The 12,841-nt window shown below is 38.4% G+C and overlaps 1 protein-coding gene across 8 annotated transcripts in view; it reads right to left on the reverse strand.

Moving 5' to 3' along the window:
- adgrl3.1 (adhesion G protein-coupled receptor L3.1) overlaps positions 1 to 12,841 on the reverse strand; it is a 573,597-nt gene that overhangs the window by 134,620 nt on the left and 426,136 nt on the right. For all 8 annotated transcript variants that reach the window (XM_059974620.1, XM_059974623.1, XM_059974622.1 and 5 more), the window contains 2 exons: positions 5,306 to 5,590; positions 2,337 to 2,440 (listed from right to left, as the gene is read on the reverse strand). In XM_059974620.1, the coding sequence (XP_059830603.1) occupies positions 2,337 to 2,440; positions 5,306 to 5,590 (389 nt within the window). The remainder of the gene's footprint in view (positions 1 to 2,336; positions 2,441 to 5,305; positions 5,591 to 12,841) is intronic.

Below are 12,841 nucleotides of genomic sequence, written 5' to 3' on the forward strand. Positions count from 1 at the left end.
TATCATTGTACAAATCACCTCAGCATGTTGTCCTATGGGTGCAAACACACAGCCTTGACCTTCAGTGTCACATGTAGCACTTTAAACCAGCAAAGGGAAGCTACCCATACATAATGAAGAAGGTTTTCAGCAATGATATCCATAAATTTTCTCTATAATCCAATCTAGATTCATCATAGCTTGGTATGGTATATGCTCTGCTCGAAACTGCAAGAAATTGCAAAGCTACCGATGCAGCCAGTTCATCTCGCCTTGCCTGTATTGACTCCCTCTGAACTTCCTGTTGCCTTGGTAAAGCAGCCAGCGTGATCAAGGACCCTTCCCAAGCTGGTCTTTCTCTCTTCTTCTCCACTTCCACTGAGCAGAAGAACAAAAGCTTGAGGCATAAAGCACCAAGCACAGGGACAGCTTCTACCCCACTTGTGGGGTAACAAAGATTCTTGAACAGAGCTCTCATACAATAAAAATGATCTCTTGATCTCTCAAACTATCTTGTTGTGGTCCTTGAGGTTATTCGTTTAACCTCACTGCATTTTCCTGTAACTGTTTGACTTTATTCTGCATTCTATTCTTTTTTTTCATAAGCACACTGTATGCAAACTTACACTGGATTTTGGTACATGTCACAATTATAAACCTTTTAACAATTAAGCTACCCAATCAAACCACCACACACCCCAACATCAGGATAACCAATAAAGAAAATAACACAATTGTTGTTTAGTTAGGAATGGAAAACAAAACAAAAATAAATAAATCTTTTTAAATCAATTTTATTTTGCACAGGAAGAAACAACCACAAAATTCAGCCTTTCAATTTCTCCCCAGTACAGTCAAATTCTATCCTGGTAAAGTTTCAGCTGTTTAGGACAAAAGCCAGCTTATGACTGAAGTCTGGTTGATGAGTTTTATTTGTTTGAAGAGTACTTATTTTAAAACGGGATAAATAGGCACAAAGCTATAATGAACTTTTTTCATTATGGAGAGAGTCCAGAGGACATTTGCAAGAATAATCCCAGGAATGAAAAGGTTAATGTATAAGGAATGGTTGGTGGCTTTGGGCCCATCCTCACTAGAGTTTAGAAGAACGAAGAGGAATCTCATTGAAATCTATCGAATACTGAAAGACCTGGATAGAGTGGATGTGGGGAGGATGATTACTATGGTGTGTGAGTCTAGGACTAATCAGAGGGCACAGCCTCAGAAAGGAGGGACATCCATTTAGAACGGAGGTGAGGTGGAATTTCTTTAGTCAGAGAGTGGTGAATCTGGAATTCATTACTATTGAGGCCAAAACACTGATTATATTTAAAGAGGAGGTTGATAGGTTCTTGCTTAGTCAGGGTGCAGAAGGTTACGGGCAGAAGGCAGGAAAAAGGGGTTGAGGGGGATAACAAATCAGGCATGATGGAATGGTGAAGCAGACTCGATGGGGCCCAGTAACCTAATTCTGCTCCTATGTCTTATGGTCTGAAAAGCAACCTATAACTTTCATGAAGAGATATGTCTTGGCGATTTTAGGTACCAAGCATTATAAGTTGATGAAACATACAATTATTCAGTTGGACTTCTTTCCTCACAAAACGTTCATCATCATATCTTAACACAAGCTTAACAAACAAAAGCTTAACATTCCTTCACTTCAGTTACACAGGGAGCAGCCCACCAACTTCTTCAGGGAATCTTTGATTATTTTGGTCTCATGAGCAAACAAACTGAACTGACACAAATTGTATCACAATTTCACAAAAGCATGTGTGCAAAAAAAAATTCAAACTAACAATTTCATGGTGAAAAGTCCCATCTGCTTTCCATTTTCTCATAAAAATTAATTTACAGCATCACTGCACATTACTAATATGGATTCCAATACACAACAAACACTTTAATTTCAGCCCGTTTTTATTAGAGAAAAACTATTCTGCATTCTAGCACCTTTTTTAATGCTGATGAATGTTTGTGACAAATTAACATTTTTTTTAAAAACAACTGAAGAGGAACTGAATACAGTCAGGTCTCCACAAAATGAAGTGCTTTTGCTGGAGTGCCCATCAAAGTTCTACAGACTGTGGCAGACCACAACAGGCCGATAATAAGACTGTGCTTTTTGACGTTCTCTGCTCACCTCCTAGGCCCTCTAGTTGGATGTGGCAGAATATGACAGAGCATCTCACCACCCATTCCCTCTGACCACATTACTCTTCCAATGTTTTCAATTATGATCCATACCACCAAAGCTGCAGTTAGGACAGGATAAATTGAGAAATAGTTGTTTAAGCCCGATGTGGACCCTGTATAAATATTACTTGCGGTACAGCTTAACTACAGAGACTTACTTTCTGAGACAGCAGGTTTATCCACGGGGAGCTGCAGTTACTCAGGTCTGGACCCAAGGGATCCCAGTATCCTTCAGGCGACAAACATACATAGGTGGCTACACCTGCAGCAGATATTGAGAAAAAAAAGTGAAGTGTAGATTTATAGATGTGCAATAATAACACTAATGAAAACATTACTGGGTACTTCTGTTTGGATGCAAAATATATTAAATTTTAACTTGGCTCTTAAAATATTCTTTAAAACATTCATGATTACAAGAACAGAACTGAAAGAGAAGACGGCATTACTCAAATATATGATGACCATAGCATAGGCAAAATGGGGTGAAGGGGGTGTACAATCTATTAATCCTCAGTAACACTGAGGAGGTTGGACAGGGACTTCAAATATACTCAGAAAAGAAATGAACTAGACTCTTCCACACCAGTGAACTGCAGTTGGTGTTGAAAATGTGGTGTTATCTACACTACAGTAAGCAAATGCAGACTGGGTGACTGCTTTGCTGAGCACGCCAGTTCAGTGCCTGTCACTTTGGTTCTCCATTTCCCATTTTCACCCATTGGTCTGTGGCCCACTGCATTGTTGCAGTGAGGCCCAATGTAAGCTTGAGATAACAGTACCTTACCGTCCATCTGGGCACATAGCAGCATCTGGACTTAATGTTGAATTCTACAACATCAGGTAATTTGATTCCTCTGTCTATATCAGCATCTGTTTATGATACAAGTACTCCCCAGGTTACAAACATCTGACTTACGGACAACTCGTACATATGAACCAAGGAAGGAGAACGCCATCCACCATTTTAGGTCGGATCTCGACGCTGTCCACCGTTTTAAGTCGTTACTGTTGACACTGTGTTGAGTGTGTAACTTTGTATTTGGTTTAAATTTTTCTTAGCAAGATTCACCCTGACCCCGTGCAACCCCCACTCCCCCCGCCCCCCATTCCGGTCAGCTGGTGGCGCAGTGAGATCTGTGCCGGGCTCGAGAACAGAGGATCCTGAGTTCAATCCAGTGACAGACCGTTCCCATGCTGGGTTGATGTCGAGCTCTCAACTCGACCTCATTAAAAAACACTGCCACCTCCAGTTTAAATTCTCATGCAGAATATTGTGGAGGATCAAATACCCAAACCCAGCACAGCCCCACTTGTCCCATTTGACCTGTCTCAGTGCAGTGAACTTTAGTACCCGGGGGACCTCGGGAGCCAGCGGAGGTCAGGACCCGCTGCCCGCAGTGTTCCTGTTCCATTGACGGAAAGCGATTGCGATTGAAAATAAAATGGAAATAATAAAGCATTTGGAAAGAGGTGAAACACCATCGGTCATTGGAAAAGCGTTAGGCTACAGTTGGTCAACGATCAGCACAATTTTAAAGGATAAAGGATAAAGTGAAAATAATGGAGCATGTGAAAGGCCCTGCCCTGATGAAAGCTACAACTATTGCTAAGCAATGCAGTGGTTTAACTATTGGAATACATACATTTCTTAAACGTTTTATATGCATAAAAAGGTAAAATATATAGTGTATAGTAAAACAAACGTTTGACTGACACTAAATAATACCAGATATACTTTTTCCGAGTTACGTACAAATCCGACTTAAAGACCGACTCAGGAACGGAACTCGTTCCTAACCCCAGGGCTGCCTGTATTGGCAGAACTAGTTTTTGTTTCTTTATTTTTTTCCTCATTTTTCATTAAGGGGAAATGGAGAACGTGCTCAAGCCTGACCTGCTGAGCATATCCCCTTGCTCTGAATTTCACAACTTCTACATTGTTTTGTCTATGTTCTCATCCTCTATCAGCTCCAACTCTCTCATTGACTTAGTTTACAGTTTATGCCCACTGACACTCTGGTTTTACCCTATGAGAGACATCACCCTCCCCCTCTTTATGGAACTTAACAAGCTACTTCTCTTCTTCCCAGTTTGACGAAAGTCAACTGGTTCTCCTCCCACAAATGTGGCCTGACCTGCTGAGTATTTTTAGTATTTATGTTTAGACTTCCAGCATTTATAATCTCTTTGATTTTCAGAAAAATACATGTCACAAAAGTAATGCTATCAAGTATTGAGAGTGAAATGGTTGCAGCATCTTTCAAACTATAGTCAGCCCTCCTTATACGGGGTGGATTGGTTCCGGGACACCCTGTGGATACCAAAAAACGCAGATGCTCAAGTCAGTGGACTTTAGGACCCAGCAGAGCTCCGGAACTTATTTAACCTGTCTCAGTATGGTGGACTTTAGGACCCTAGGACCTGGCGGAGCTCGGGACCCGGCCGCCTGCAGTGTTTCTATTCCAGAAATCGATCACGATTGAAAATAAACTGGAAATAATAAAGCGATCGGAAAGAGGTAAAATGCCACCAGTCATTGGAAAAGCGTTAGGCTACAGTCAGGATAAAGTGAGAACAATGAAGCATGAGAAGGCTCTGCCCCGATGAAAGCTACAATTATTACTAAGCAACGCAGTGGTTTAATTATTGGAATACATCCATTTCTTAAGAGTTTTATATGCATAGAAAGGTAAAATATATACTATATACTAAGACAAACATTTGACTAACTGACACTAAATAATACCAGATGTACCTGTTCGACTTAGAGAACATTTTTTTCGATTCTGAATACGCGGTAACCTATGCACATCCTCCAGTACACTTTAAATCATCTCTAGATTACTTATAATACCTAATATAATGTAAATAGTTGTTATACTGTATTGTTTAGGGAATAATGACAAGAAAAAAGTCTGTACATGCTCAAACAACAAGTGCTGGAGAGAGAACTTCTGGGTTTTCCTGATCCACGGTTGGTTGAATCCACGCATGCGGAACCCGCGGATGAGGAGGGACGACTGTACTAAACTGCCTGAATCACTGTTTATTGGTTCTAGAACCCTCAGGTGTTCGATGCAAAACTTGATGTACAGTTCTAGCTGTGAAGAGAACGACTTCTTACCCACTGTTCCCAGAGGACATGGCCTTTTAGCTGTCTCCCCCGGCTGGGTTCTGGGCCAAGATATATCACGCTTGTCTGTGGCCTCGCAGCACTCTGTGGACTCAGGAGGGAGGTGGGATGCTATCAGCGTCTTTGCACTGGTCCTGTAAAACAACGATGGAATCTCTGGTGCAGGTGTCAGTGTTGCCTTCACACTCCTCCTTGAAACGGGCGTGGTTGTGGTCGTAGTCATCGCAACTTTGGAGATTTTGGTAGTTTCCATGACAAATGATGAAGATGTTGTTTCTAAAACAAAGATCCAAGATAAAAGTTATCCATTAAAGAACATTACTACAATAGACATATCTAGGACTTTGAGGTTTAAGTGACTAAATAATTCAATTACAGTTTCATTACAGTAGATGCTGACATTTGGATTCAGATTTATTTAACGCATGTACATTGAAACGTGTAGTGAAGTGTACCATTTGCATCCACAACCTACACACTCAAGGATATACTGCGGTCAGACTACAAGAGTTGTCACATATTTTGCTGCCATCATACCTTGTTCAGCAAAACAACATAAGCAGCACCTCCAACAACAAAACAAAGCAAAACGGTAATAGAAAAACAAGCCCCTTTCTCACCGTCTTCCCCCCACCACCACACACACACCTCCAGGCCAAGGACAGGCCACCCCTGGGCCTCTAGTTCTTGCCCCAGACTCTCAGGCTCAACCAACATTTGAATCAGGAGCATTTTGTTTAAGATTCCTTTCATTTCTAGTAAGGCCAATAATTCAGGAGAGCAGGAAATAAAGAAAATTCCATTTCAGTGCACAAGGATGTTACCCTTAATTTTGAGATTTTATTTCATTGTTCTGTCAATTTTGCAAGAATACCTATACTTGCCAGAAAATATTTGCAATTCAGTTAATAAAATTAAGGTACTTGTAATGAGGAAAAAATAATTATTGACAACAAAAGCAGCTTCATTTTGGGCGCAGGGAGTTCCTTATTCTGTAATGTTATGGTAGTTTTCCCATCATGTTCTCCCATCCAGAGTCATGAGGAACAAATCCAAACCATGAACTACTGGCATGTTTATTTCCATTACCCCAGTAAAACATAGTTCTGAGAAACTTGATTTGAATCAACATGCCCATAGTCATTAAAGCCACAGTGATCATCACCTAAGTACCTGTCAAGCACTGAATATGCTGGACTGCCCTTACAATGTCCAGAGAGACAGGTTAATTGTCTCTTTCATTGCAACGTGCCATTGTAATAGTTTTCCAAAGACAAGTATCTGTGTTTGGATGTTGTTTAAGATCATGCTCTGGGAAGAAAATAGGAAACAGAGTGCTGGGAATATACCAGTGAAAACTATATTCTGTTGAACACTTATACAGTCATACAGCATGAAAACAGGCTTCCTAGCCAATCAAGGCTGTTCTAGCCATCAAGCAACCAATTAAACAAATTCTATTTTATTTTCCACATACTCTCATCAACTCCATTCTTCACTGACTCTGGCTGATTTACTGTGGCCAATTAGCCTACATCGTGTCCATCTTTGGACTGTGGGAGAAGAAAAGAACACCTCAAGGAAATCAATACTGTCACAAGGGAAAGCATGATAACTTCACCAAGATGGCCTCAGAGATCAGTACCAAACCCAGGTCACTGGAACTGTGAAGCAACTGCTCTACTAGTTTACAGTGACACCCCAAAATTCCCCTACCTGTCCACAGCATTACTAGACACATCTTTTCGTTTAGGAAGTCCTGCAGCATTGAGAAAGCATTGACCAGTTATAGGCAACATTAGCACATGGTTTCAATACGTCATGCTTTACACTACAGATACCCATTTAGCTAATATCCTCACAATAACAACACACTGAATATTCAGGCTGCCTTCAGATGTGCAATGACAGAGGTTGACGATCAGAGAGATTTTAATGGGAAATCAAGGGCAGGTTCTTCACACAGAGGGCGATGCACGTTTGGAATGAGTCAGAAACTGTGGCTGAGGCGGGCAACATTAGTAATATTTAAAAAGCCATCTAGATAAGTACATAGGTAGGAAAGTTTTGGAGGGCAGATGGGATGAGTTGTATTGAAAGGCCTCTTTCCCTGCTGTACTTTGTGTAGAACGAGGGGAAAATCAAGAACACAGTCCAGAAAAGCTCCACAGTCACTGTCTGATCCCAGTTATAGATAACCACTGAGCTGCTCTGAACTACATATACTTTTCATTGAATAGCTACATCAATCTTGTTTACGCCATCTGTTGCAATTAATGCTTCCTCAAACAGCGTGGCTGAGTATTTCTCAGGAAGTGTGACCATTAACAGCTGGTTAATTTCTAGATGTGAGCTGACTCTGTTAAATGTTAAAACAGTAACTGTGCCCAGGTGTATGTTGTTCAGCTCTTGAATTAACCTTCTCCATGCTCTCTGCTGAGTTCACATTTGCTTGACACTTTGAGGCTGATTTGGATGTTTCATTAAGTCATTAACCATGATATGCCAATGAATTCTAATTGAAAATCACTGGATTACAATAGTGATGAGATTGTTATTGATTGTGCGTTTTCCTGTGTTTTTTTAAAAAGGACGTTACTCATTTCTTCTTTCTGCTCTCTGTTCAAAGATGTTCAGAATGCAACACAATGCTTCCTGACTCACAAGGTCTCAACATTGTAACCCCATTCCAGCGAGACTTTATTTCAAAATCTACTTGTCATCACTGACCTTGCCAAGAAGGTTAAATCGCACTAAGTTTTAAGGGAAATTTGTGCTATGGATTCCTGATCCGTGGGGAACTGCCCAAATCCACTTAAGGAACCTTGACAGTTATCAAAAGTGATTTCTGCATTCAATCCATCGGACCTGAACTTGGGTTTAAGTATTTACTGCACAAAGTGCATTGCAATTACTGAAATTGAGACAACTTGCACTGCAAAACCATGTTTTGATTTAAAAAAATGTTAAAAGTCTTTAAAATCGGATCAGTCAACACAGCGGTTTGCAAACCGATTTGGCTGAATGATGGACTGAATTGCTGTGTCCTGTCAAACATCAGCCTTTCAAAAATAACCCACTGGAAACTAACCCAGAACCACCTCAGACAATAAAGTGCAACTGTGGAGTGAAAAACTAAAAATGGTCTAAAAGAGACAGATAAATGAATAAGAGAGCAGGAAATAGCTGAAGTTTTGATACTTCTTTTGACCCTCTGTAAACACATCAAAAACTTGCTGGTGCTAAACTGTATAACCAACTTTTCACCACATTCATTGTGATTTAAACACAAGAGATTCAGCACATGCTGGGAATCCAGAGTAGTGCACACAAAATAGAGGTGGAATTAATTGTTGATGTTTTGGGCTACAACCCTTCATGATTTCTTCCATTATTTGTGTGTGCTACATTGTGATTTAAATTTGCTATTTACCAACCAGTGTATCAGCTAGGGAGGCTGGCGTCATTAGCATAGAGGCTTCAATAGAGGGTTTCACTTGAAAAGTAACCGAGCGAGCAGTAAGAACAAATAAAAGGACTAAACCTATTAAAGCATTTCTATAGTTATGGGCAACCAATGTACAGCAACAGTGGAAATGTACGCAATATCGTCAATATAACTGAACATTCCAAAAATGGTTAATGATCAGGCAGAGATTGTGATCAGAGTCAGATTAGAGAAAAATAACATTGTGACCAAAGACCTAATGAACAAATAGATTTTAAGGAAGTTTTCGAAACAGAAATCCAAGCAAGGAGATAAACTAGTGCATGTGTATTTAATGAACACAAAGTTAAAGCAATTATGGCTGGATGAAATGAAAATATTGTTCTTAACGGCAGAAAACACAAAAGATATATATGACAACTAATGGGAATCAGCAGATTCTTTACATACTGACTGGGAAACTAGCAGAGGCCTCGGAAATTTATGGTTTCTTTCTTGCAAAGTACATGAAAAGAAACTGAATTCTCAAGAGACATCACATGTCAAACTTTGTCAACACCACCATGTGTGCACAGCATGAATATACCATTCTTCACTCCCTTACTGTACTATTTCAGGTCAATAATTAAAAAAACCACGTTTGCACAAATAGTAAAGCTATCAAAGTAAAATCCTAGATGTCGAAAGTGCTCATGCATCATATTTATGCAAAATGAAAGCCATTTTCAAAGTCCTGGCTGTGATAAAACAAATGTTTTAACAATATCTTAACTGCTTAATTTCTCAGGGGTATTGCGTGAATGAATCGAACAATAAGCACATCAGTACATGAGCATCTAGGCACACAAACTACCATGCTACAATGCTCCTCCCTTACTGGAAAACCAAGGCTTTTGAAAGAAAGGGGATTTGATTAAGTTTATTGATAAGGAAAAGGCTCTACCAAGTTAAATATTCCATAAAATGACCTGAAGAAACATCTTTTTTCTCTTTACATAAGAAAATAATACCATTACCCAATTAAAACTGTGAGCCAATTTATTTAAAAAAAAACCCTTTAATTCTCAAAGTCAGTCATGATGCTTCCAGGAAAGGGATAGTTGCACTTCAGCCCAAGAAAACCTAGTTTAAATTTGGCATTTTCAGAACATTAATATATTTTATAATGGTGTAATTTTATGCATAACTTACAGTATATTCAGTGTGCTTTTTGTTCCTGCATGCCTGAGATGTTACTGAAAATAAGTTTTTCATTGTACTTGTATCTCACTGTACTTGTGAATATGACAATAAGCTCCATTTGACTCGACAAATTTTTCTTTCCCTTTTTTGAGTTTTCCTCTTCAATAAATTTTCTCTCTGCCTCTGATTTTCTCCTTCCTGTCTTACTGCTGTTGATCTGATCTGAGCCCATTGTTGACAGTGTACAAATGTGCTGCATCAGGTTAGGGAAATGGGACATTTGAAGATCCCTCCATCCAGGAAAGGAAGATTCTCGGTTTGGGTATCTGATGCTACTACTGTCAATCTGCACATCAAGTTACACGATAAATGACAGACCATCCCATCTGTGGGAAGGGGGCAATTAAAAAAATTAGAACATTTAAATGAGGTCATACTCAAGTTAGAGGTTTGGGGTCTCTGAGTTATCAACAAGTCAGGACAAAATATAAAACAGAGTGGTAAACTTATCAAATGAGAATAAACTCAGAATAACCACTTGGGAAATTAAAAGCACTAATTTAATGGAAAGGCAAATGTCAACCAGACTTGCACAAGAAGCCCACAGCAGCAGCTTTCATTTGAACAAATGAAACATTTGTTGACATTCCACAGAACACACTGTTCTAAAATTAGCTTCATCTGGTGGTTTTATTTGCTATTACAACAATGCAATGCCGCAAATATTTTATCTTTATTTTACTTTACATAGCTTGACATTACTTTCAATCCTTTGATTACACATTTGTCTTCGAATGAAATGATGCACCTTCCTCATCTTCCTTCCCAGTTCAGTGAATTTACAGCATCATAGGTTTACAGGGTAGTGAAGAAGGCTTTTGGCATGCTAGCCTTTGTCTGTCAAGGCATTGAATATAGAAGTTGGGATGTTATATTGCAACGTACTACATGTTGGTGAGGCTGCATTTGAAATACTGTGTTCAGTTTTGCTCTTCCTGCTATAGGAAAGATGGCATTAAGCTGGAAAAAGTGCAGAAGAGATTTACAAAGGTGTCGCCAGGACTCATGGCTCTGGGGTATGGAAAGAGTTTGAGCATGTGGGATACTTTCCACTGAAGCATAGGAGAATGAAGGGTATAAAATTATAAAGGGCACAGATAAGCCAATACACACAGTCATTTTTCCCCAGGGTTAGGGAATCAAGAAATAGAGAGCAAAATACCAAAATTCAAAATAAACTTACCCATTTTACAATGGATAATCAACTTTTATATAACTGGTTTCATAAAGGGATTAGATATATAGGAGACTGTTTTGAAGGAGGTATTTTAATGTCATTTGACCAATTAAAGAATAAATATAAAATATCAAATAACACTCTTTTCTGTTATTTCCAATTAAGGGCTTATTTAAGAAATAAACTGGGTCAAACAATGTTATTGCTGAAACCTAATGAAATAGAAACTTTAATTCATAAAAGAAAAATTAAAAAAATTATTAATGGTATGTATAATTTGATTCAAAAACAGGCAATTAAACAAGGAATTCATAAGTCAAGACAAAAATGGGAAACTGATTTGAATATTAAATTTGATGAAACAATTCGGTCAAGATTATGTCTTGACAGTATGACAAATACAATAAATGTTCGACTAAGATTAGTACAATATAACTTTTTACATCAAGTATATATTACACCACAAAAAATAAACAGATTAAACTCAAATTTATCTGATCAGTGTTTTCGATGTAATCAAGAAATTGGTACTTTTTTTTACACTCTACTTGGTCTTGTTCTAAAATTCAATGTTTTGGGACAAATTTAAGAGTTTTACTGGAACAAATTATTGGAATACAACTTCCACACAATCCAATATTATTTTTACTAGGCAATATTGAAGGGATAAAATCAAAATCCAAATTGAATAAATATCAGAAAGAATTCATAAAAATTGCATTGGCAGTAGCCAAAAAGGCTATTGCAGTTACTTGGAAATCAGATTCATACTTAAGTATAGATCGTTGGAAGAATGAAACTTTTAGCTGCATTCCACTTGAAAAAATTACTTAATATTTAAGAGATAAATATGAAATATTTCTGAAAATTTGGCACCCTTATTTACAAAAAATAGGATTAAATATATAGGTGCTCTTAAGATAAAATTATTGGTTATCTGGGGAAATAAATAAATATACGTATTAAAGTTATTATGAACTCCATGGAGCATGTGGGGGATATTCCAATATCCAGGCATTCTTTCTTTCTTTCTTTTTTCTTCTTTTTTTTCTATAGGGATATGTTAGGGGGGAGGGGTTAAGGGGAGGGGAGAAGGGTTGATAATTTTCTTTTTTCTTTCTGTAACCTATTTGAAAATTCAATAAAAAAATTTTTAAAAAAGAAATAGAGAACAGAGTGAAGGTGAAATGAGAGGAGAGAGATTTAATAGGAAGCTGAAGGGTGACTTCTTCACACAGAGAGTGGTCAATCCATGAAATGAGCTGCCAGATGAAGTGGTTGAGGCAGGTACATTACAGTATCTAAAAGATACTTGGATGGATAAATGAATAAGAGATGTTTAGATGAATATGGGCAAAACACAGGCAAATGATACTATCTTAGATAGGAATCAGTCTGCATGGACCAGTTGAGCAAATGGACATGCTTCCATACTGTATGACAATATAACTACTTGTATACAACTAGACTGAAAGTTCATGTTAGCTTTGTAATCTCTGCAAAGTGTCCAGAACATTCAGCATATCATCACTCGGCTTTTTCCCTGAGAGTTAGGAGACCCCAGTGTGATACTTTGCTGCCTAGCATTATCAGATGGTAAAACCATTTACAGATTTGTACAAGTTACCAACAAGTTACTTGGGAATACAGGTCATACTCA

This window comes from Hypanus sabinus, chromosome 7 (assembly GCF_030144855.1).
Source record: "Hypanus sabinus isolate sHypSab1 chromosome 7, sHypSab1.hap1, whole genome shotgun sequence".
NCBI lineage: Eukaryota > Metazoa > Chordata > Chondrichthyes > Myliobatiformes > Dasyatidae > Hypanus > Hypanus sabinus.